This window comes from Malurus melanocephalus, unplaced genomic scaffold (genome assembly GCF_030028575.1).
Source record: "Malurus melanocephalus ecotype Western Australia unplaced genomic scaffold, MMel_1.1 scaffold_5, whole genome shotgun sequence".
NCBI lineage: Eukaryota > Metazoa > Chordata > Aves > Passeriformes > Maluridae > Malurus > Malurus melanocephalus.
In genome coordinates this window covers 4,830,932-4,856,398 of record NW_026623237.1, presented here as the reverse complement: position 1 = coordinate 4,856,398, position 25,467 = coordinate 4,830,932, and the positions used below count along the sequence as shown (strand labels likewise).

Here is a 25,467-nt window from a genome sequence, read left to right as displayed (position 1 = left end):
ACATTGTGTGTTTTCTTGCCTGCTCTTGACCTCCCTGTTTTAGGACTGCTTCTCATTTGTACACCACTTTCTCATGATACATGAGTGCCTTGATGAAAACTGTCCTTTTCTATCTAGAGCCTGTAGGCTATGGAAAGACACTGCATGCAGTTTTGCACACACTCTGTATTTGAAGAGAAAAAAAATCTAGCTCTTTACCTTCATTCACTTTCAGTGTTTCTCCTTTTATGCTGTGTAACAGCTTGTGTGTTGAAAGTACATTTTTAATTACATTGTTTGCATCTTGTATATGCACAATACATTCAGTTTGAGGGTATTTTATTACAGCAGGAGGGTGGTGATATGTAGTAAGTCTCAAGAATAATCAAAACCTGTGTTAACTTGTATATGTTTTCAGTAGAGATTGAACTTTGTGTTGAGTCCAAGATAGATCTTAATGAAGTAGAAAGGAAGGAAGGGGGGTGATGGGGGAAGGAAGAGCTGGTTGTAGTAACCTTTATAAGTTCTTGCCAGGTTAAGATAAACATCACCTGTCATGTTTATTTCTTAAAAAAAATCTATTACTTCCAATTTTTGGATACTAGCTGAAGATAGTTTTTATGTTCAACAGTTATTGAGGGAGAAATGCACAAAGTGAGTGAGTAATGTTGTAAATCAACATTTGGAGATATCTTCACCTCTCCTGTGTATGGGTGTAGCCTCGGAGTTTTGTCCAGTGTTTACACTGAAGGGAAAGAAGGAGAGTAACCTGGTAAGGCTTTAACTGCATCATGATGTGACAGGGCAAAGTTTTAAATAACTGGAGATTTCCTGGAAAGAATGTTAAATTGGTTTGKTTTTTCTTCTTTTACTTTGAGGAGGTAGAAATGCACACTAGAATCGGCAAGATGCATGCTTTTGATCTGAAACCTTCACTTTCTGCACTAAATAGTAATTAGGRATTTTTATCAATGTGTTTTCTAGAGTCTAGTTTTGGAAAAGGAGAGGGGGCTAGTTCTTCCAAGCTCCTTCCTACAAAAGGTGGAGGCGATTAAGAATTCTTGAGCATTTGAAGATCTGAACAGCTGTTTAGAAATCGACTGGCTGAATCTGGAGAAATGCTACTGACTTGGGTTGCTTCCTTAGGTCACTGTTAATGAATGCTTTGCATTCATCATGGTGTACCAGATTCCAGCATGGGAGAAGAAAAGGGCCTGWTTCAAGGACAATGACTGGAATCCTGTAGCATAAAATGCTTTGAAAACATGTTAATTCTTCTGTCTTTAAAAGTACAGTTTTTCTGTTGGCTTGTAGATGGTGTGACTGCTAGAGACAGCAGGTGAATTAACAAGAATCACATGAGCTTTGGCAAGGATTCTATGACATTCACACCCAAGTCAAGCTGAGACATGTAACAGTGTTTTGAAATGTATAGTAGCTCTGAAGATGTCCCTAATATCAAACCTGCRCTGGAGGTTAAATGTTAGTTTAGTCTGGAGGAAYGYATTTGCTCTCTGGAAGAGATCCATTTGGTTTAAACTGGTAAATCAAGTAAAAGTTTRTCTAATTAAAACTCCCTATTTAAATGTCAGAGCACCTGCATTACTTTTTTTGATGTGAAGACACTGTTTAGTAGTTCATAAAATTATTGTTAGTGAATACACTAGGCYAGCCTTCACAAAAAACTTAGAGACTATTTTGAAAGTATGAGCAAAGGGGGAAAATCTGAGAGGGACAGATACATTCCTTTTTTAGGCTGCCAGGATTTTACAAGAYTGACTGTAAGCTTTTTCTTTACAGATTGTGTCAGATGCTGCTGGACAGGGGGTTGCCATCACTGGGAACAATACTTTCAACAACTGGAATTGGCCTAACGCTGTGATCTTTGCTGCTACTGTGATCACTACAATTGGTATGTATTGCTATATCAACCTTCCCAATTGWAGTTTTCTGTAGGCTCTAGTGTGTTTGTACTCTCCCATTTCTGTGTCAAGGTAGCCACCAAATAAAGTCCCCATGGCTGGAGCTGCCTGGAGTATGCGTTCACCTGCAGATTCATGGAGGGCAAATACCCTAAAAGAGGATTTTTGCACTCTCTTCATGGGTGTACAGAAGAGAAATGTTCACTTTTCCAATAAGTAATGGATTTAAGGTGTTGTTGGGGTTGGCTTCACTTCTATTGATTCATACGCTTAAATTTCCGAATCATAAAATTCCAAAACAAAAGCATAACAAAGCATTCCTTTAAACTAAGACCTAAGAGCAAGAGCACATGAGGTTTTTGTATTGCTGTCTTGTTATTCACATCCTCTTGCACTGCTACCACGTTATCAGTGTTCCTGGCTTGCAGAACTATCTAGACTTTTTACTCACCTCTTAAAAGAAGGTGAAGCAGAACAACTGTTTTTTTTTTTTTTTAAATATCACCGATTTGTGCTTGTAAGACCCTCTGCATTGAAAGACTTCTTCCTCTTGTGATATATAGATTTTCAGACTCAACATCTTTTGCCTTCTGCTTTTACAGAAAAATCTTTGCCACATCGTGTTGTTACACACTTGCTGCACCTACAATGAAAAAAAAAAAAAAGAATGCAAAATAACCAGAGAGGATTGGCTGTAGAAGTCATAGTATTAAACCATATGCAATGCTGTGGCTTTCTTTATTATTTGAGGTTCACAATTTGAAGCTCATATTATAACTTACAACAAAAAGTTGATGTCAGTAACATACCTAAATAAGAAAACTCTGTAAGAAGTTCAGAAAATAGGCTGCTGATTTTAGAGGCTGARTCTGTAATGCCCTCTTGGGTTCTGTGACCAGCAAAGAACTAAATTCAGTTGAAATACCTTGCACTTACTTTCCTTGCATTTAACTCACAAGCTCTTACTCAGCAAAGGTACCAAGGTCACAAATTAAACATGTATTGTGGATCTTTCACATGGGAGCTAGCTTCAGGATGAATTTTGAATTTCATTCCTTAAAATGGAATCAATCAATCAAGTTTTTAACAGTACTGCTTAAGATTGGGGCATCATATTAGAAGTTTTGAGATGAGCTTTATTTTGTATTTATCCCATCTTGTCAAGAAAAAGATGCACAGAATCTAGGGAACACTTAAAATGCAGTAATGGATTACATGTTTGCTACAGTGGAATGGGAAGACATCCAGATTCAGATGAGCAGCTGTAGTAAATAAAGCTCTTATAGATGGTGAGGTGAGGAGTGTCTGACACAGCAGGAGCCCACAAAATGTTGTTTTGTGCACAGGTAGAATTGCCTTGAATTCTCTTCAGCAAGAACAGACGGAGCACATGCTTATCTCTTTCAGGTTACGGAAATGTTTCTCCAAAGACGCATGCTGGGCGTCTCTTCTGCATATTTTATGGGCTTTTTGGAGTGCCTCTCTGCTTGACGTGGATCAGTGCTCTGGGGAAGTTCTTTGGAGGACGTGCCAAGAGGCTGGGCCAGTTTCTGACGAAAAGAGGAGTAAGCCTGGTAAGCCCTTACTTGTTTACCCTTGAACTGTGTAGTTTTGATGCATTAATTAAGCTTTCACTTCTTAACTTGCTTGCTTATCTTGTAGTAAATGAACACTTGCACAAATGTGAATTTTCCCAAATGGTGTTGCATTTAAATAACTAAAAAGGGGATTGGGTCTCATGTGTTAGTTCTGTGAGAAGTKTAGCAAAATGAGATCTCATAGAAACCTTTAGTTCTACTTCTTACATTAAAGACCTTTAGGGCAGATGTACAAGAGGCTCCATTTCACAGACATTTCATTCAAGCTCCTTGGGCATGGAAATGAAAAGAAGCCGTCCTGCTTGACTCCCACCTGCCTGTGTGCCAGCATGAGTACTTCCTGCTGTGTAGTGAACCAACTAATATTTTTTTCTGAGTTACTGATGTGTGGATTTTTGTTTGTGGCATTTTGTTGGTCTTTTGGTGATGGTTTGTTTAAGGTTTTTCCTTCCCCTTGCCCCCTTCCCCACTGTAACTGAATTCTCAGTTGTAACTGTGCTCAGAGATGGGAGTCAATGCAGGGTCTAGTACCTGGAGGGCACTGACACTGCTTTAGGTCCTAGTTTCAGAAACTGAGAAAGAACTTTCTTGTTTTTTTCACCTGAGAAGGAAGTACTGAAAATAATAGTGAAATGTATGTGTATGTGCAGGTTTATGCAAAGTTTGCATGGGTAGCAAAGGGAATGAAAGACAAATAGGAGAGAAACATCTTAAAGCACTTCTGATCTTCTATATTCAAATGAGTAAAAGGAAAGTTAGAGGTACTGACAGCTTTTTAGACGGGAGTGCTATATCCCATGCCAATTTATAAAATATCAGGGACTCCTTAAACTCTTCCCAGAGCATGAAAGAAAACCATGAGGAAATAATCCTTTATGAGCAAGTAGTTGTAAGAATAGGGAGTTCTGCCTAAAGTAAAAAGAAGTGTGTTTGCTTCAGTCACGTTTAGTGACTTTTAATTATGGCAGCTAAATTGTTAGCATGAAACTCTGAAATATCTGGTAGTGTCAGATCATTCTTGGTGCTGCGAGTGGGGAAAAAAATGTGACATCTTTCCCTGACTTTTTATTTTTTCTTTACAGAGGAAAGCACAAATTACATGTACAGCTATTTTCATTGTGTGGGGTGTCTTGGTCCATCTGGTTATTCCTCCCTTTGTCTTCATGGTGACTGAAGGATGGAACTACATTGAAGGCCTCTATTTCTCATTCATCACTATCACCACCATAGGATTTGGAGATTTTGTTGCTGGTCAGTAATTGTATTTTATATATTATCTCATTACATGCACAATGTGGCAATCCTATTTCCAAACTCTAATTTGAAATGGTATTTTTTAAACTTTTCTGGAACATTTTGCAAAATAGAACATTCTGATAAACCTAAGACCTTTTTTGGGTTAGTTTTGCAGACAGGTTCTAGAGTTTGTAAGTCCTTCTGGTGTCCCAGGTCTGTGTTTCAGGCAAGGTGCTACCCTACCCACCATGACAGCTGTGTGCCTTTGAATGGATCTGCACCTGCCTAGAACCAGTCAATGGGGAATGCTGAGAGTATTCCTCTCTCCCTCCTAAACCTCTTCTTTCTCTAAAATCCACTGCTTTGTTCTGGGCTTTGGAGGGAGTCCTTGTAAGTGGAATTCTGAATCTTTTTCTCAAAGAAAGAGAAGACTTGGCTTTTTAAAACAGGAAAACATTCACTTTTATATCTTATAAGAAGAGGATAAATATGCTGTTATTTTATTTGCCTAGTTCAGTGGTCAGAATACCTGAGACCAAGAAGTGGAAGTTGTGGGATCAACTTCTTCTTTCAGATCCCCACCTCTCAGACCAGTGTTCAAATAAAGAGGCCCTTTTAGTGAGGAAGAGAGTAATTCTCAGGGTCATAACTTCAAAGGTTTATCAGCTGTGAGTCTTCTTTCAGTAATGTTTTTTGTTTTAATTCCTTGTAGGTGTAAATCCAGATGCRAACTATCATGCGCTTTACAGATATTTTGTGGAGTTATGGATCTATCTGGGACTAGCTTGGCTTTCACTCTTTGTTAACTGGAAGGTCAGTATGTTTGTGGAAGTCCACAAAGCAATCAAGAAACGGAGGAAAAAAAGAAAAGAGTCATTTGACAACCATCCTCGGTCTAAAAAACCCCTTCAAATGGGTACCTCAAAGGATGTCAACATTTTCAGCTTTCTTTCAAAGAAGGAAGAGACTTACAATGACCTTATAAAGCAAATTGGGAAGAAGGCCCTGAAGACAAGCAATGACAAAATGATTATAGTGGAAAATGCCAAGCAAATGAATGCCAGCATAGATGTTCAGGTGACTTACAAAAAGAAAGAGTCATTTGAGTACGATGAGGCTCCCCTGGACATTCAAAATGGTCACGTACTGAGGCCCCTCCATGATAAACATGTTGGAGACAGCTCTCTAGAAGGAACCATGTTCGTAAATCAGCTGGACAGGATTAGCGAAGAAGAAGGTGAAGTGTGGGATTCCAGAGACTATCGACCCTTAATATTTGAGAATGCCAATATAACATTTGTAAATGAAGATGATGATGAAGAGGAAGATATCTCAGATGATGAGGAAACATCAAAATCCTCCATGGATGATAATCTTGCAGAGGAATCTGAAACTGCAAAAAAACTGGTAAAATTCCCATCCTCTGATGAATCTACCTTTACCAATAATGAGCTGGAACTTTCTGTGCCTTATGAACAACTGATGAATGAATATAATACAGTAAGCAATGTGAAGGCTGCCACGTGAAGCATGTTGAACAATGGTTTTCTGAAAATGGTCAGTGCATATTGAACATAGAGCAAGGAGAAGAGTATGTTTTTGTAGTTTCTCCTGTCTCTTTGAAAACAAAAGCAAGTCCCAAACTAAGAAATTCCAGTCTCCTTTTCCCATCCTAAGTAGGCTTCTGAGCCAGTCASCTTTGCTTTTCTGAAAGACTTGTAAAATAACAGTTGTATTTGGAGTCCCACTCCATCTTTRGATTTTATGGTTCTTGAACAAAATAGAATAGAAAAGACTAGTTAATACACTGGATCTGCTCTGAGTTCATGCATTTCATTGAGGAAATCGTTTGGGAGTGTAACTATACTGTTGCAAGAGACTGTTTTGGGCATCAAATGTGTTCGGTTACTCCATTAGCCTTTCACCTCTGAAAAACCTGGATTTGAATCCTGCTTTTATCACAAATGAAATCAAGGGGGTTGCCCATTGTTGTTACTGTCAAAAACATGGCGCTAGCACTTGCTGTACTTAAGGAGAAACTTTAGATGGAATGCCAGGACACACAGATCTGAGCTGAGGTGTGCTGGTAGACTGAGAAAGAAGCTTTTGAAACATCTGTGTAGAATATGTCAGTGCTCGCAAAATTAGAGAGAATTCTAATTTCATAAATAGAATATTAAAATTTAAAATTCCAAAGGAATGGATTGAGAAGGAGACCTCTAACAAGGATGAACCATCTGTGATGAAGCTCGCCAGTTGGGATGCTAAACTGCACATCAGCCCCAGAACTGTTAAAGAGTAAAGTGACTGGAGGACTTATTGATCAAAGCATGTATGAGCACAAGCAGGATGCAATGAACKTTTTAATGTTGAAAGTGTCCTTCCACTGTCCATTTCCTAAAGGAAATACTTGAATGAACCTTATACAGTATCTGTGTACACGTGAAGTTTTATTGACACTATTCTTAGGAAAAAGTCACCTTGGAAAGCACAGATTCTCCAAATGCCCTAATGCCTGTCAGAAGGGACCTATAGCACTGCTGCTGATTTGGGCAGTGCRTTAGTCAGTATTGTTTGATGTTCCTCCCTGCCTTGGTACTTCAGACATGACTTGAATGGGAGATGACTTTTGAAACAGTTGATTACACTTTGTATATTTTTTTTTTGTTTTTAGATTTTGATCTATGTGCATATACAATGGTTATTCTATCCCACTTGAAGGAAGGTTGAGCAGTATCAAACCTTGGGCAAGCCAAAATGTGATCAAGTGACTTCAGGCYATAAGGCATTTTTTTTGGAAGGAACGTTGGCTTTAAGCTTCTAAAAGTATTATCTTATGACTTCGAGGTGGGCTACTCAATAGAAGGAAGCATATTTGTTCATAACATTTATGCCCAAATTGTTTTGGCTACGAAGAAATTTTATCGTCATTCTATTTTTCTTTCTTTTTCCATATCTATGCATTAACCCTGACAACTCTTTCAAATGAGGCTCTCAGTTATATGCTGGCAAAAGGTACTGACTTCAGTTTTGTCCAATATACTTGGAACAGAAAATAGCCAAGACCTTTGAACCTTAATATGTCAGGTTCTGCTGATCTGTTTGGTTTTAAGTATTTAAGTCATTCCGGAATGTCTTAAAGTTTCCGAAGTTCAGTGAACAGTTAAAAGATGTGTCAGTCTTGTTTTCAGTGTAATGCTGGCAGACTCACTAGCTCTGTAAGAAGAGCTTATGGAATCTTGCAGTGCTAATCTTAAATTGCTAGCTATTTCTAGTAACTGCAAATGTTGGCTGCAGCTTCAGTTGCTGGCCTATTCCACAGAAGGAGGAGGATATATGGGAAAYTGGCACTCTGGTTGGATAGCCTTTAGATGGGAAGTTTTGAAGTTATCTACTGTGAAACAAGGGACTGTCTTTACTAGTCTATTTCTTTCCTAGAATTTTCCACATGTATGACATTTTTTCAAATAGAATGTGAATACAATGGCCAAACTGTGGCAAACACGTGTCCAGCTCTGTTATACATAACAAATGTGGAATCAACATAATTGGATTTTGTATTTAATCTGCAATTTATGATGGTATTGTTGAAGAGAGATTCTAATTTGTAATCAAATTTTATTATATTAATGCTGTTTGGAGCATGAATTTGACTTATGCCTGACAGGAAAGAAGATGGAGAGGCCATATCAAGAAGATTTGTATTTACTTCTAGTAAGACACCTTCATCCCCACTATTTTAAAATTACTCCAAGCCCTTCAAGTATTTGTATATATCTGAAGGCTTGTGGTCGACAGCTCTACTTTATAACTGTAAGAAATGTTAGGTAAGATTATGTGCATGATGCACAGGATGTTTATGTAGTCAGTCTACCTTTCTCTTTTTTTAAAAATATTTGTTTTAAAAAGTTCACACTAATTTAAAATGAGAAAACACTCCATATAGCTTTTGTTGTYCTCCAACTTGTCTTCCATTTTTGGTGCAAAGATCAAAGTTTCAGTAACAGAATGCTGCAGGACAATAAGGAGACTTTCAGCAAGTGCGTGAAATGAAAAGCATAGTCCAATCTTCATTTAAAAAAAAAAAAACAGGAAAGAAAAAATTCTCTTTAATACAGAAATAATACAACCCAGACACTTGGCTGGGCTGCTTTGATTGGGAGGGGATGTTGCACACTGGAACCCAGACTCTGTTCTCCRTAGCAAAGTGCACTTGTATGCCAGAGCTGAGAATAGATGGGATCTGTTTCATATTATCAAGCTAGATGTGGCTCTCTGGCCTTTCCCAGTGTAGTCAGCATAGACTATAAGTCTGCATAATAAGTATCATGGGATTTAAAGTAATAGTTTAAATTTATTAAGACAAAGTAGAATATTCCCAGTTTTTCGGGGAAACATGATCACACCTCACAAAACTGTTCTCAAGATATCCCACCATGTGCCTTAATGTAATCTTAACACTGGGAAAAAATTCCTCTTTACACAGGGGCCAACAGAATTGGTCTTGTTAAATCCTACATGTTTCAGAGTTTTGGAGGGGTTTAGTGGTGCATAGCTTTCATAGTAGCTTTCTCCAAAAAGCTGAACCATTCCCAGGGTTTTTGAAATTATGGTGCCATCTCAGAAGTGCCGAAGTGCTAAACAAGACAGCTTTTTGCCTGCCTGTCTTCCACGCCTTGAAAAAAGAAGCTGCCTGGGGGATCTAAATTGATGTCTTTCTGCCTTCAGATTTACATGTAGTGACTTAAGAGGGTTGTCCAGGCTGGATTTTGTTCTATTCAGCTCCAAAAGTGCCTCTGAGTGAATTCCCCAGTGCTACCTGGTTATGTCTTGTAGTTATTTCACTTATTTGGTCAATCTGGAAACATTTTCTTGGATGCCAATTAAAATTTTACTTGGCTAACTAATAATGTTAACAGTATTATTAAAGCTGTGGAACTGATTTTATAGGTGAGACAGATCTCTTCCTGGAAAGAGAGAAAAGGGGGATTTTTTAAAAAAGGAAAAAAAATGCTTAAAGGCACATGTAAAGAAGGAATGGAATAGCAGTGGAAACACTTTCTTTCTAGCAATTGCCTACAGGTASATTTTTACTTCCATTGTTTATTTAGTTACATCATGTGAAGGATGGGTTCACTTACTAATTTTGTCAAGATGAGCCAGTACTTTCAAATTTTTTTTTTTTCCAAAAATTTAAAAAATTGCTGAAATGTGACCATGGAAGTCTGTTCCTACAAAGGGCCTTTTAAGGGCTATAAGACTATGTGACCCCATTCTTCATGACATCGTTGTGATGCTTCTTGGGTTTGTATTGCGCTATTGGGGCCTGTTTTTACCAGAAGGCATCATTTTCAGATACCTGCCTGACATCAGGCAGTCTGACACAYCTGACACACTGGTACGAAGTCACTGAGGAAATACAAAATTGGAGTGTTCAATTTTTCTGAACTAATGATTTGTGAATCTGTTGCTGGCAATGGATATCACAAAGCACACARAATTAAAACCAGACTGATAACAGATCCATGGTGACACAGCTGTATATGCTAAGATTTTCTTTTTCCTCCAGTTGATCTGGGAGAGTGTGTAGAGACAGATGAGGAGAGCAAAAAGCAATATACAAGTCTGTTGACTAAACAAAGTAACATTGTTGTAGACTTGTAATTTTTGTGCCTYGTGGCATTCATTCCATTTGTGATGGATTTAACTTTTAAAAATTAGGTTGTCTTTCATATGGCTTTTGACGTTTGTACAGTTCTGTTATCACTCCATAATATGCCTGTCTGTCTGTTCTTTGTTGCTGATTGTCACTGGAATCACACTGTATGTAAATATTTGCWAAGTCTTTGTAAAATGTAATTTATTTTAATATTTTGAAATAAAAAAATTACAATTTATCCTCTCTGTCATGAGAAGAATGGCAATCAAGATTTTTTTTTTTTTTGCAACTACCTCTATTTGTAATGCACTTCACAGATGAGATTGGTCCTGGCCCAAAGAGTTGGAAGGTAAAGAGACAAAAAAGCAAGTTGTTTTCTGCAAGCAGATGTCTGAACTTGTATGGGGTATTGATGACTTCAGTTCAATGGCATTTGGTCTTCAATTAGATACAGCATGCCAAAGTATTATTCAATGTGGATTTTGGACATCTGTTAAAAGATAAACTGAAGTTTATTTTAAGGGCTGTGTTTTATCAGTGGGCTGCTTTTAAAGAAGATGCACAGAGATGGGAAGTGTTAGAATTAATCAGTACTGTGATAAAATGGACATTTATGACTGGTATCTGAATCTCGTGCCAGAGCTATTAAAATATCTGAGTAGCTGTTTATGAATTTTCACCGTATTTCTAGTAGCAGTGCTCACCATATTTCAGGCTCGAAATATTTGGAGTCCTTCAATTCCAGAAGTTTCCTTGGCAACACATTGGAAAATAGCTAACTACCTCCCTTACAGGGCAGCAAAATGTGACTTGGTGATACCCATWATAGAGATGGAGCCATCTGAAGAAATCTCAGCTTGAGGAGGAAGAGACTGAACCTTGGCTTTTAAGGCAACTGTGTGAAATTGCTGAGGCAYGAGCTAGGACAGTGGAGAGGTAGATGGTCAGAGGAGGGAAGGGTGGATGCTGTTGGGGTTGAAGTAAGGGTAGCCAATCTCTGCATTTTCYTCCAGCCCCACCACAAAGGAGCAGTGAAGGAGGAGACTGACGGGTGACTGATGCCAAAAAGGGAGGTATCAGCTCCTCATGGACCTCAGGGCAGCACATAGCATTGCATCTGGTAAGCACCCAGTAATATTCTATCAGCTGCCAGCAGKTTGGAGACTTGTTCACCTTCTGCCCTCGGAATCTTAGTAGTGTCATTAATTTATTAAAGGTAGGGGAGCAAGAAGTAGGAGAACAGGACAAACCTGTATCTGTTACACGCCTGTTCTTCTGGCCCATGCCTGGCTGCGGGTTCTCTGAACACAATAGCTTAACATAAAATCACAGACCAGCTGACACTTAAAAAGCCTGAAATCTTTTCACTGAATGTATATCATAGGCATTTACAATGCCTGGTGCAACATGATACCAGCAACCTGCAGCTTGTGGGTGCAGAAAATTCAAACCTTTAATTCTGGGAGATGAAGAYGGTAAGAATGGAGGAGGAGTTGCTSTTTAGGACTGCTTCACACAGAAAAATGCTCTTTCATTCCATTCAGGGCAATTTCCTGTAGCTGGACCCAGTGCCTGAAGTACCCACAAAATAGCTCTTATCCAAGGAGGTGGTAGAGGTCTGTTACCGGTAGTTTGAGGAGGAAGCGTTTTCTTTTTAAATTAATGACTTGCACCTTGTACCTGTCAGCAAGGGTTGGCTGTTTTTTTTGTTGGGTTCTTTTTTGGTTGGTTTGTACTTTTTTTTCTTAAATCCTATTTTTAGCCTCAGCCTCCCCTTGGTATGATAACTAATGCTGTGACATAAAGGAATAAAAGGTTGTGCTGAGTACAACATCCATTAGATTTTTACTTMTTTTTGTTTTTGAAAGAATTCCTTTGACCCGCACCCAGACTGGACCTCCTCCACATACCTTTCCTGGCTTTACAGGATGATTCTGGGCTGTGGCTTCATTKCAACTCCATCCCTGAGGAATGAGGGGAAGTGATAGGTAAAGGGGAGTAAACTCAGCCCTGACCAGAGTCACCTATCTCACTGAGAGCAAAGACATTGCATTGCCTCCTCGCAGCAGGCCCTTAGCTCTCCACCCAAACTTGTTCATCACTAGGTCTTGTGCAGCCTGGGATACTTGAAGGGGTTGCTRAGGGATTGTTTTTCACTTTCTTTTTGGGCAAATACCTCCTTTTGCAATGCAGCTAATGCAACTCCTACTGACTCATGGCACAAGAGGGAAAGTCTTAGGGAACATGGAGTGCCCTGCTGCCTACCTTGATTTCAGTCCCAGCTCCCAAGGAAACTCATTCAAAAGGGGTCAGGATAGGGGGTGTTTGAGGCAGGAGTGGTGATATTTTGTGGACAATAGGTGTCAAGGCCATATTCTGTATCTTGTAGTGAAAAAAATAGCAACCACTGGTTATCTTGGACTGCGCAGCCAGCCTAGCACAGGGAGTGGTACCACAAYTGATAGGAGCATAGAGGTCCAAAACAAAACACCCACAACTATTCAGCTGACTGACCAAGGAATTTGCTATTTCACACCAACAGGGCTTCTCTGGAAAGGGAGTTACACGGGATTGCACAGAGGCTCCCTGAAAGCTAGGTATCATGTTGGAGATGGGAGGGGCCTCCTCTGCAAGCCAAGATTCCAGGTACAGCCCATAGCCAGAGTTCCTTCTGGTTAATAAAAAATTAGTAGCTACTGGAAAATATATTAACATGAGAAATATTCCAATGAAAATGTTGTGATAATCACTTTGAATTTTACAAGTCAAACTGAAACAACTGTGAAGTCAAAGAGTTTCRGTTTTCTATGTTTAGAATATTTTTATGGGGTACCAGAATTTCTCTCCCTATTGTTCACTCCTTGCTACTCACAGGAAAGAGCAAAAAAGTGATGACTCACTCTTCATATTTTGATGGTTATATTGTTTCCCACATGGAGAAAGCTGCAAAAAATATACCCCGTTTCCCCTTTTCTCTTTACTGGGGTGGGGCTGTGAATGACAAAGAAAGCAGAACAAAAAATTGAAAATATGAATTCTGAAATTAGGGTGAGGTGGTTAAAGCACAAAATATCTTAAATACAAGTCGATATTTATCCTATAGATATTCTTTGAAATTTCCCATGCTAACCTTTAATAACATTCTTTTGGCTACTCTCCTAAATATGCTAAACAAAAGCACTCATGTTTCCAAATTAGGTCTATGCATTATTATTTCAGGTAATAAATAAGTACTTGGACACACTTTTAATCTTATCTGAATATAAAAGTATAGTGCGGCACAGTAATATGTCTATAACTGTAAGGAGAAGCAATACACTRTATAAATGACTGAGAGTGAAAAATTCCTGTTTAAGGCCTGTCAACAGCTTTGCACTGTTCTGTGGACTTTTGGCTTTGGACACCTGTTGATCACGTTTCTGTTTATCTAGTTAAATTTTTGGGTGTATAAGGAAGTATCATAATTCCTAATGCCGCTAAGATCAGAGACAAAAATCCTCTTCTGTGCCGATTTGTGGGTTGGGCGCTATCCATACTGATCAAAATAAACTGTGCAGAGGAGCACTTGTTCCTACTCCTGGTTGCTGGGCAGAACTGCAAAATATGTGCATACCAATGTGAAATAAATCTGTGCTCATGTTAAAATAAAAGTCACAAGCTTCTGAAGCTASAGTATAAGTGTTTATTCATAAAGGTCTGTTGTCCTTCTCTGGCAACTTTCATATTTGTGGCTTATGGGTGGTTGGCAGTTAGAAAAAAGTAAAGGAACAAATTAACACTTCAGAGGCAGACAATCTCTTTAGATATMTTCTATTCCTCTCAGCCTGGGACTTTTGCCAGCTCATCTCTGGCACAGCTGGAAAGGAAGGAAAAATAGTAAGCTAATTGGTCTGCATTTTAATTGCTGGTTCGAATGGGAAATTAATATAAAAGCAGGAGTAAGCAACACATCTTGTACACCTGAGAGGGACACTTCACTCTTTGGCTGGTTTTGTGGCTGTTAGTTTTTAATAAATGATAGAAAATAGGTGGCTTAAAGTAAGAAAATCTTGTAAGAGTGTCYTTCTTTCATACAATGAAGACTCAAGTTTTAAGGTTTTTTTCTGTGCTGTATTTCTTCAGAAAGTGAAATTCACCAAAGTAAATTGTAAGACTAGACTCTGAGATATGTGATAGAGATCAAGTGAAGGCAAGAAGGTAAAGCAAATATCTGTTTTTAAACTTTAACCTTCAAGTTATCTGTAGTTCTGTGGTGCAAGTTCTCTATGTTTTACAGCTGAGAAGAGAGCCTGACATTGAGTCCCAGCTCTGGTAATCCCAGCATGTCAGTCAGGCAAAGTTAAAGGGTTGGTATGTTAAATTGAGATTTTTTTTATTATTATTATTTTTTTATTTTTTTTAGGGCAAGAGATACAATTTATATGAAGTACAGGAAGAAATCAGAACTAGAGTAGCTGAGAAATCTGTTAATTYTGGGCAGATTTTTTTCTAAAACACTAGGAAATTAGTTTTCTGGCAAATAATTTCCAACAGTTTTCTGAAGATGTTGTCTGGCCAAGTGATATTGATGTCTCTGGGGGAGTTTAATTCTATGATRTTTGTCAGTAGATGCGAAATATAATCTTATGGAGACATAACAGCTGAAAGCTGCAAAACCTGCAGGAAAAAACTGGCAGCCCTTTAAAAYGTGTAGGCTTGAGACAGGCTTCTTTCACAGAATGCAATGAAAATAAAAAATAAGGTGGAGATGGACTGAAGTTCTAACTGGTTCTTATTTAAAAGCTTCTGACCCCAAATATTACTGTGCCTTCAAGTGCTATGTGGTTTTGGAAATGCATGGGATAAACTTCCTCTGGCGCAGAGAGGAAGGAAGAGACTGTGGAGTTTTCAGAGTGTATTTACTGTAAAATAACCATTTTTCAAAGCAATARCAAGACACAGGATGGGGAGAACTGTGGCTGGTTTCAAACACATTCTACTCAGACCCATGCAGTTATGACCCAACTAATTTTTCAAGGAAGGGTGCCACTTCCAACCTTTTGCTCTATATCTTCTTCTTCCCATTACTTCTTGCTTATATGTCTTAACTTTCCCTTCCCTCAGCTGTGTTGCATTTGTCCCATTGCAGTTCCTATGGCTCCCATGAAACATCACAGCTGCCTTCAGGCAGGACACAGCAGCCTCTTGGCATTTGAGGCTGATARCCAGAAGATAGACTTGGCTTCTCCACTCAAAGAATGTCAGTCTGAACTGTTTCAGCTACAGGAGGCACACACTGAACAACCAAGGCACTCAGCTGAGCAGTCATGGCTTCCTTCAGTGAAAACTTCAAGCTTTTGCACATTTTGAGCCATGCTCTTTATGCCTGCTGGGGATTAAGATTTGCATGGATGTAGTTCAGTAACAGCACAGGCAGAGCTTTGCTTCATGGCCCCAAAGCAGACTGGGCAATCCTACTGAAATGCAGGGACTTGTGAGTGAGACTCCAGTTCAATAGAGGTTTTGAAAGAGACTATGCCTATTGTGATTTGCAGTTGTACCTTTTCTAGCTCCACATTCCTCCTGCCCTTCTTCCCACTCCAGTTCCCATTTACTGCCACTCCTATGTTCTTCAGTCCCACTTTATAACCACAGTGGTCCCTACTRCTGCTCCAGCCTCTGAACTGGGAGGATAAGGCTTAGCTCTTTTTAGTTTGGAACTCTCCAGAAGGCTTCCAAACCTTAGATACACTTTAGCTTGTTGCTGTGTGCTCAGATCTCTTGGTGTGACTACATTTGTCTCATAGATGTGACCTAAAATCATGTTCCCGTTGCACCAAGTAAGCAGTAAAGTTATCACCTGTTTAAATAAACCTTTGGCTCCTAATCAACAATTCAACTCAAGAAAAGAAATTGAATAGAACAAAATATGTTTGATTATTTACTAAAGGCATAATGGCCTGGAGACTGAAAACAAAGAGTGGGACTGAAAGCCAGATGGCAACCAATATCATCTAGACAGCCTGCATATCAAATCTTTAGGGTACAAAAAACTCMCACAGTGGAATCTTTTTAAGCACTAGAGAAATCCATATGTGCTACTTTCCCAGTCACACTTATTCCAAATAAATGCCAAAACTGTGACTTTRAAAATACAATAGATCAATGTCAGGAACCATTTATATATAACTTTTGGCTGCCAGTGGCCTCAAAATGCCAGTGAGAGGGGAGGAGCRGGAATGGGGTCTCACATCACACAGTGCAGAAGCCCCCACCACAAGATTTGCCCCCTGTGTTATGAAGGAATCTATAGAAAGCTAATAATGCATATGAACAAGCTCATAGCATGGACATTGCTGGCATCACGTGCCACAGTTGAATTCTAGGGTGTTATGATGCCAAGGAGTGTAAAGGGAACATTTTAGAAAGGGATAACCAGCTGATTACAAGCACAGAAGAAGAAGCTGCCGCTGGCCCCAGGCAGAATTACTAGAATATTTGTATATGTCCCCRTTTGAAAGACAGGTATTTGCTAATGAAGGCAGGGACCCCCCTTGGAGTGGTGGCTATGACCCCCCTTCYCTCCAAATTATTATAGCTTTGAAAAAAAATCACGGGCTTTCAGGCAGGAATATGGGAAAAAGGGAATAACAGTTTTTACTAATATATATATATATATAACAAGGTGAAACAAGTAGCAATAACAATAGCAACACAGCTCAGTCTAAACCTAGTGACAGCCTTATGGAAACAGTCTCCTTCTTCGCAAGATTACAGTTTGGTTGGCAGCGACGCCGCTGGCCCCTGGCTGAGCAGGGAGGGCGCGACGACTCCTCGGAGACTGCAGGGGACGTGGTGGTGCGGGTCCCGGCTAGCCAAGATCTCCCGCGGCTGGGATGATCGATACAAGATGGCAGAGGTGGATGAAGAAAAGTTTCTCTGCAAAACTCACAGCGGAAAAAYGCTGGTGCTCTTCTGGACAGCAAGAAAATCCAGGACCTCAAAAAGAGACGGGCAGGAATCCCGCGGATGYGAGACAGGATGGAGCAGAGTTCCCCSTCCTGAAGCTGGAATCCTCCGGCCTGGCACAGCAGAGTCAAACCACTCCCCCGCAAGCAGGAAAAAWCCCATTCTCTCTCCCAAACCGCGAAAAAAYCCCACTCCCCAATCCCCACCCCACCACACAAAAGCTGTCTCCCCATTTAGGGTGTGGYCATAGGTGTCATTGTCCCTTCAATCACCCGGCCATTAACAAGAYGGCTCGGYCATCAAGGAATCCCAGCAACAAATGGGACGAAAAAATTCCAAAAGAAAAAGAACAAAARGAGAAGAATTTCAACCCACGACAGTATAGTTTCCATAAATCTTGGCTGGTTAGTCTCAAACTGAGGTAGGGGTGTCTTTTTCAAGTATCAGGGATATCTAGCAGCACYAAAGAAATTGTACACAAAAATGAAACCCTAGGAATGAGAAAGAAACAGGACTAGATAGGGTCAATCACCATCTAGAACTGTGAAAAGGAGGAGGACAAGGGAGCAGCTCTCATTCCAGAGCATCTGCACACAGTAGGTACTTTACATGAGGGGAATAAGAAACCACGTCAACTACACAGGAAAAATACTTTTGTACACACCCATGTCCTGCTAAACAGAYCTTTGCTTGAGCTTATGTTTAGGCCTGGCTTATATTTGGAGTGGGAACAATAAGAACATGAGTTTGGGTGAACTCCAGAGTTTTAGAACACTGTCTCTTGTATTTCTTATTGGAGCTGAAGGCCCTGAAGTGTCCCTGTGCACTGGGACTCTGGGATGGRACACGTTCCCTTAACAGGAGTCTGCAGGAAAGGAGGGCAGGGCATGTGCTGCCATATTCCACCTGCTGGGAAAGGACTTTGAAGAAGCAAAAATTGTCATTGCCTCACAAGAAACAGCTATTTCCTCTCTTCCACTGAATCACCACAGTGATCCTCAAGGGTTAAAAACTGGTGAACCTCTATTTTCATATTAAGGGTCTCCATTATTTGAAATTTAAACAAAGCTTAATGTGCATATGCTTCATGAGAAGTGTACACCCATCTCTTGTTGAGGAGACTCTCCAGGAGGGCAGCTGACCATTCCTGACATCCTTGTTCCCTGTTGTTACACATTATGAGGTATCTCATGTCTAGTGGCTGCTCTGTATTCACCTATCTTCCCACAGGCAGACAGTGGTGCTGTTTCCTTCTGGATCAGACCAGACCCGAGGTGGGTCTCCTTTGCAGAATCCCTAATGCAAGGTTCATTTGCTCTTACTTATTTTCAGTGCTATTAAAGCCTTGGAAGGCAATGGAGTGCAAGCAGACATCTTTCCTCCCTAACCTATGACTATGCAATGAGCAAACCCGTATGACAATGTGCTGGCAATGAATAGCTGTCTGGTTCTAGCTTTGTTGAGATCTACTGATGYTGTTTCCACCACTTCCCTTAGCAGGTTTTTTTCAGGCAACATAATTTTTCTTACGCATAACATGCAACTTTCTGAAGTTTAATTTTCTGATCATTTTATGCTCCCATTAGCAAGCAGAAATAATTGGTTCCTGTTCTCATCTTAATTTTRATTTTTCACTGTCCTGGGTACAAAGGCTTTGGGCAGCAAAACAGGAAGAAACTAAAAACAGAATTAATGAGAAAGAAAGCAACATGAACCAGTATAGGGCCCAATATCAGGTAATTCYTAAAATCTCATCCTGCCACCTCAAGAAAGTAATTTCAAACCCCTTAAAGATAATTAAAATCAAATAAAATATCTAGAATATCATCAGGATTACTACTGTATGAAAAGATCTGTCATATAGATACAAAGCTTCCCCACCAAACACATAAGATGTCTTCCAAAGCCATGAAGTCTGGGATCTACGAGCAAAATTAGCATGTGTGAGAAACAAGAAGTATTGTTCCACTCCTTAGGATGATGGGGCTAAGATGGACTCTATTATGGACTCAGATCATTAGATTTTAAGGAAGCTGTAGGTAAGCCTGAGAACAGTCTGTATTGCATCAACAAGAAAATATTTTAAGAAACGATGACTTTCGAGAAAGTCATAGAAAATGCTGAAAATGCACTTAYTCAGACTAAAAAAGAAAACAAAAGGGCCAGTACAAATAAGTTTAGTGATGGATAAAAGACTGCTAAAGAGTGCTAAGCAGGAGCCAAACTGTCTCTTGTAGGCCTTGGAGAAAATAAGAAAAAGAAATCTGTCAACAATGCAATGAGCATGAGAGAGCCTGCAACAACATGATTTCCAGTTTTAAGAGCAATAAACTCCTAGATGGACACAGACTTTAAATTGTTGGAGGATTGAATGGTTTAGGCAAACAGCTAAACTRTGAGGGATAGTTTTGCTACATGTATGGACACCCAGTACAGAAGGGTATATTCATTTATCACTTGAGGTCCCTTTCAGCTGTTCGTTTCTGTAGTTTGTGTCCATTCCAAGAGTCTGACCTGTTTTTATCACTTTCTAAATTATTCCTCTATTGTATAGTTAGGGTTACTCAGATAAATGAGACTCTGCTATAAATCAGATGYGCTATTTCATACACATCGTAGAAATAATACATTCTCTTCTGCTTACCAAGATTAACTGGCTGCCCCAACATGGTTAAAATGTACTAACATAAAAAATAATAAAACCATGTAAATAAAAAAAAAAAAGTCAAGGAGATATCATACCCTTTCTATTTCCTACACTTCCTTAGTTACCAAGGCCTCTGGAAAACGGTGCTGTGTGGGATCTTCTCATTCATTGTGTGGCTCTCCTTTCCAGTATCAACTGTTTGGATATAAGTGCTGAAGCAAAGATTGCTATGTTTATGCCAGTGCATTCCATCTGCTTTTCCACTTGAAAAMCGGAAGGATTTTTCTTCTTTTCAAGCAGCTGCTTGTTGAACAGTGTGTCCTCCTTGCCTACCTTTTCCTCCCACTCCTTACTCATCTTCCACTGCTTTTCAGCCACATGTACTGATTTATAAGACTTGGATGAAGTGGTTGTACTGTACATCAGTTGTCATGCAAAGCTATAAAAGTTATCTCTTGGTTATTGTCCTCTGGATTCTAAATTTGGTGGCCTTTCACTGCTTTATAACAAGTCCCTGTTCAGTTACCTCACTGCTTAATAGAAGGGATGGAAAAAGAGGCAAAAAATTCTGTGAAAGGCTTTGCCTTCCAGAGTGGCACAGATGCTTTGCACAGTCACAATTAAAAAGCAGGAACTGGTATCTCAGAGGAAATTACTGCCTTCATTGGTGAGAGAACTGGCAAAATCTCTGCCTGTTGGGAAGTTTTATGAGAGGAGCTCTCTCAGGAAGGAAAGCAAGGAGGTTATTAACAAATCACTTCCATCTTTACCACTGGTTTGGTTTCTTGTTTTGGTTTTTTTTTCCCCTTTGAATGGTTTTACATCAACTCCTGAGACAGACTCCAAAATATTTGCAAAGTGTGACCCTATTTCTGTTTCTGGAGAAGAGGAACTACAATCTTCTCAAGCACCTATGATTTGCTTGTAGAAATGGGAAGCATATTGTAATGAACTTACAAATCAGATGAAAATATGACTTGAAATTGCAGTAAAAAGAGAAAAAAAATGCTTTACTAAGGTAAATTAGAGACTATTTTACTGACATAAATGATGTTTTATTCAACACAGAGAAAGGATCTAAATAAGAGCTATATTTCTTACTCTTGATTTATTGAGTTATTTGAATTACAAGACCAAGATTGTTTATAGTATAGCTAATTCCATTTCCCCAGAATAGAGCAAAAAAAACTTCTTTACCCTTGAATTTAAAGTTTTCTGGTAAAGAAATGAGAAATGCTCWTGTGCCATGAGGTCCCATATGATACCAGCAGAAGACCATTCCTTGCACCCTATGTTAAGCAGAAATTCAGGAAAGACAGAGGGAAAGCTGATGAAGTGGGGTTGGACCAGTTTAACCGAGCTGCTTCTGTTCACAACTGATGCAGCAGCCAGGCTTGTCCCTTTTGTAGGCATGGTGGGGACCTCAGCCAGGCAGGGGCACATCTGTGCCACTGAGGACAAACTCCTGTACCTGAGTCCTGCATGGCTCCTGCCACGCCGTGGGATCACCACCATGATCCACAGCACTTGGCTGTCTCACAAGACAGGAGAAGGGGCTAAGAAAGAAGTCCTGAGGCACCTCTTTCTCCCAGACTCCCATACATTTTTGTCTTTTCCCCTGGCTCATGCAATTTTTTTGCTCTGCAAGACAACTTGTATGAATTGCTCACATCAAACCTAAAGCCCCCTTGCCCTCTACTGGCATCCTGTAAAAACACAGGAACACATCAGGCAATAGCTCCATCTCTTCAGCCAGTCACAATCCTGGGCAGGAGGAGCGGGTACACAGACTCCATGCAGTCCCTCAAACCTGTGCAAACACCCAGTGAGCAGCTTCCTACAGCATCTGCAGCAGCAGCATCCTGGTGAGACAGGGCTCAGCAGCTCCTTGTGCTCATCCTGTTCTGATATTTGCAAGGGGAAAATCTGTCACTTATTAAAGTGGTATATGATTTGATGTTATTTGTGAACAAACCAGTCTRGAAAACAAGAAGCACCTCTGCCACTGGCTGTTTGTAATGTTTCTTTCCTCCATTTCTAAGGATAAGGCAGTCCAGTTGATTTGTAAGCTCAGAGGAAACGAGCAAGAGTGGTCTAAGAAAATTACTTGAATGGCTGCCATGGGTGTGCAAGCAGGCTGGTAATGTTAGGYGGCACTTTCAACTCYAAAGGACCACACAATGCTTGAACAKACTGTGGGCTTGAAACATTGCACTGAAACCTGCTGGAAAGCCAACATCAGAGTTGCACAGTGGCTGCACAACAGCATGCGGAAATCTGAGACAAAGTAGAAAAATAATTGTATTCACTTGAAGTTATGTGACGCTTCAGCTTGGCAATAGATTACTGGATGAATGGAGTCAGCACACCAACATCTCTGAAAATGTATTCCACAGATTCAGCATTCAGGCTGACTCATAGAATCACAGAAGTATAGAATGGTTTGGATTGGAAGGGGCCTAAAAGATTTATTGAGTTCCAACCCACCCCTGCCATGGGCAGGGACCACTAGACCAGGTTGCTCAATGCCCCATCCAGCCTGGCCTTGAACACTGACWGGGATGAGACATTCATAACTCATTCCTGTCYTGCGAGGTTTGGGTGGATCTTTGATATCAGTTGTAAAATCCAATAGATTCCGATTCCTGATAAAATACACTATGAAAACAACTCACAGACTAACAAGTTAAATTATRGTAGTTGGCAGTAGTTAGATGGCTATTGCTAAATGAGCTACTGTTGGTCACTATAATTTTCTAAAATTCAAAATATTGAAAATAAATATGAAACAGTATACATGTAATAATTTTCAGAAAATAATTGTTCTCTTCCCCTAGTTTGTGTATCTACAATAACAAATAGCAATGGGCACCTCCAGCAACAGCACAAATAAATAGAAAACAGCAATTGTTTTATCAGAGATGTCCAAATGGCAACAGCAATTCGAAACTTGTGRTGCCATTTGTACTCTTTAACTGTATATGTTTATATCAAATTTATCCAAAGAACTTATTTTTATAAATTTTGATCTTGTCTTAAAGCAGCAATTAGAAGACCTGTATTATTCTTTGAGACAATGTGCACATTGCTGAGCACATGGGCTGAGATCTGACATTTTGTCTTGCCCAAGCCTGTATAGCAGTGCCATTGGTGTTCTGTTCTCCTTAGCCTTTCCCAATTTCTCTTTGAGTATGCTTTTCTGCAAGCCATTTTCATCAGTATCCAGCCTCTACATTTAAGATGGAATTCGTCTCCATCTTTTTAAACCCGCTACTTTTTTTGTAACTTCAGAAGCTGAAAACCAACCAAACATCTCTCAACACCTCAGAGTTAGCAAGGTCTTCARGAGGAGCTTTCTGCTTTGATCTTTGTCAGAAGAAGCTGCCATTGTAGAGGTACCTCACCCTGAGCCAGAAAGAGGGAAGCTCAGAGTTGCWGTTGGATCCTGCTCCTACACTAAATTAACTGGGTTTTTTCTCTGCTCCACCTGGAAAAAAGTCTTTGTCCCACTTATGACTTACTCCCATATAAACATTTACCTTGAAACTATCTGATCTATCAACATCTGACTTTACAGTAACAAATCCTTCCTGTGATCCTGCCACCCAAATTTTTGTCTGAGACAGATGTGACCAGGACATCACCAGATCCTCCCAGCTCCTAGTGCAAATATTTTGCATTCCACATCCTCCTTTGAAACTGCATAAGTCTTTGCAATAACAGATACTGGGCTTTGAAACATGTTTTGGCAGAGTAGAATGTTTAACTTTGCATCCCAGACATCATTCCCACATGTCCTTGGATGCTCTAGTGCTCTGATGGTTCACAGAAAGATCATATACCTCAAAAAGTGATTGAGACCTTGGTACAACTTTCAAAAGATGTTTCTTTTCTGTCATTGGAATATGAGGAATTTGTGGAACTGATTTACAACCAAAATCAAATCATAGTGCCCTTGTGTCCCGCAGAAGTGTTTGCTCCTCTGAACTAAAAAGAAAAATATCTGAGATACTCCATCCAATTACTCTAAAGGCCAGATCTTTCTCGTACTTTTGAAGACCTCCAGAAATATTCCAAACTACCACTGGTGAACAAATGCAGATGCTCAGCTATTTACTTCATGTTGACCTTTATCTAAAGCTTCCAACCATTTTCAATTTAAGATKCTTCTCTCAAGTTTTGCTGCACAGAGATGTTTCTTTGCTACTGTCTTTTCTGCAGCATCAAGAATTAGTAGAGAAGCACTGTTTGGGGATGTGAGTGTTCATACTACCATCATGCTTTACTACAAAAAAGGATCTGAGGCTTTCAGTGAGCTTGCATTAATTACAAGAGCTTTCATGGGAGAGGTAGTCCATTGGCCAAAGAATTACATTGTTTGAAAGACATATAAAAAATGAGTCAAAATATCTTATTTATCRAAGAAACATCTCCCAGATTATTTGTCTTCCTGCATGTAATGAGCTCCAAATGTACCCTGCTTCCACAGGATCTAAGAAGTGACATTTTAAGTAATTTAATTTAATTTTAATAACAGCTGAGAATTTGGGGKTTTTTTCCCAGTTTTTGTATTAGGTACAACTTCTTTCAAATTGACCCTTTGGCCATTAATTTCTTCAATTACAAAGGAAGAGAGCTGATTTTCTTCTGTAATTCACAAACGAGGCTCTTATTCATCAGTAGCAAGAGATCCCGAGATGAAAGCAAAAGGCATCTGGTCTATTGAAGTCTCCAGCAGAACTCCCACTGCCTGCAGCATTGTCAGAATTTCACACCGAGGATTAGGCATATCCTAATCTGTCCTGATCTTTTATGCAAAAGACTGGTAAAACAACATTTAAAGTTTTATCAGATTAGACACACACATACTTAACAAATCAAAGGCCTTTTAAAGATAAAACTTGTGCCTCTGTGAAACCTGAGTCATTATGTCTGAATGTCTGGAGACTGTAACTTAATTCTGCTGAGAGGGAGCTTTGTTCAGGCTAATGATCTCACTGGAGCTGATGCCTGAGGAATCATGCTGGCAGCAGCAAAACACAAGAGGCACTTCACCTCAACAGTCTGATGTAGCAAAAGTTTGGCAGACCTGATTTCCCACTGACTCTTCAGATTCACCAACTCCCATTAAATCAGGTATTTCGTTCCCTCTTTCTTGTCGCTGCCTAGGTATGGTAGGGAGGTTTGCTTGTACTCCTATAAACACCAATAACTTAATCTTTGCAATTCATAGAAGTAAAACTACTGGTTTGGAGCAACTTAACAAGGTCATTTCCAAAGCAATAAAGCTTCTCCCTTTTACCCCTCTTACCAAGGGAGTACATTCCTGGTTTCGTTCCTTTGGGAACAAAACACAGCATGGAGAGAAACAAATTACTAAAATACCGTGTGGGGAGAAACAAGTCACTTATTTCACTTGTTGAGAATTTATTTTTGCTTAGTTTGACTGATAACAACTCTGTGCTTGAGAAAGGCCGT

General features: G+C 39.7%; 1 protein-coding gene across 1 annotated transcript in view; it reads left to right on the top strand.

Annotated features, from left to right (window-relative positions):
- Positions 1 to 10,638, top strand: part of KCNK5 (potassium two pore domain channel subfamily K member 5) — a 35,293-nt gene extending 24,655 nt beyond the window's left edge. The window contains exons 2-5 of the mRNA XM_057370969.1: positions 1,780 to 1,891; positions 3,309 to 3,475; positions 4,582 to 4,750; positions 5,448 to 10,638. Coding sequence (XP_057226952.1) covers positions 1,780 to 1,891; positions 3,309 to 3,475; positions 4,582 to 4,750; positions 5,448 to 6,262 — 1,263 coding nt within the window. The 3' untranslated portion in view covers positions 6,263 to 10,638. The remainder of the gene's footprint in view (positions 1 to 1,779; positions 1,892 to 3,308; positions 3,476 to 4,581; positions 4,751 to 5,447) is intronic.
- Positions 10,639 to 25,467: the final 14,829 nt, after the last annotated feature.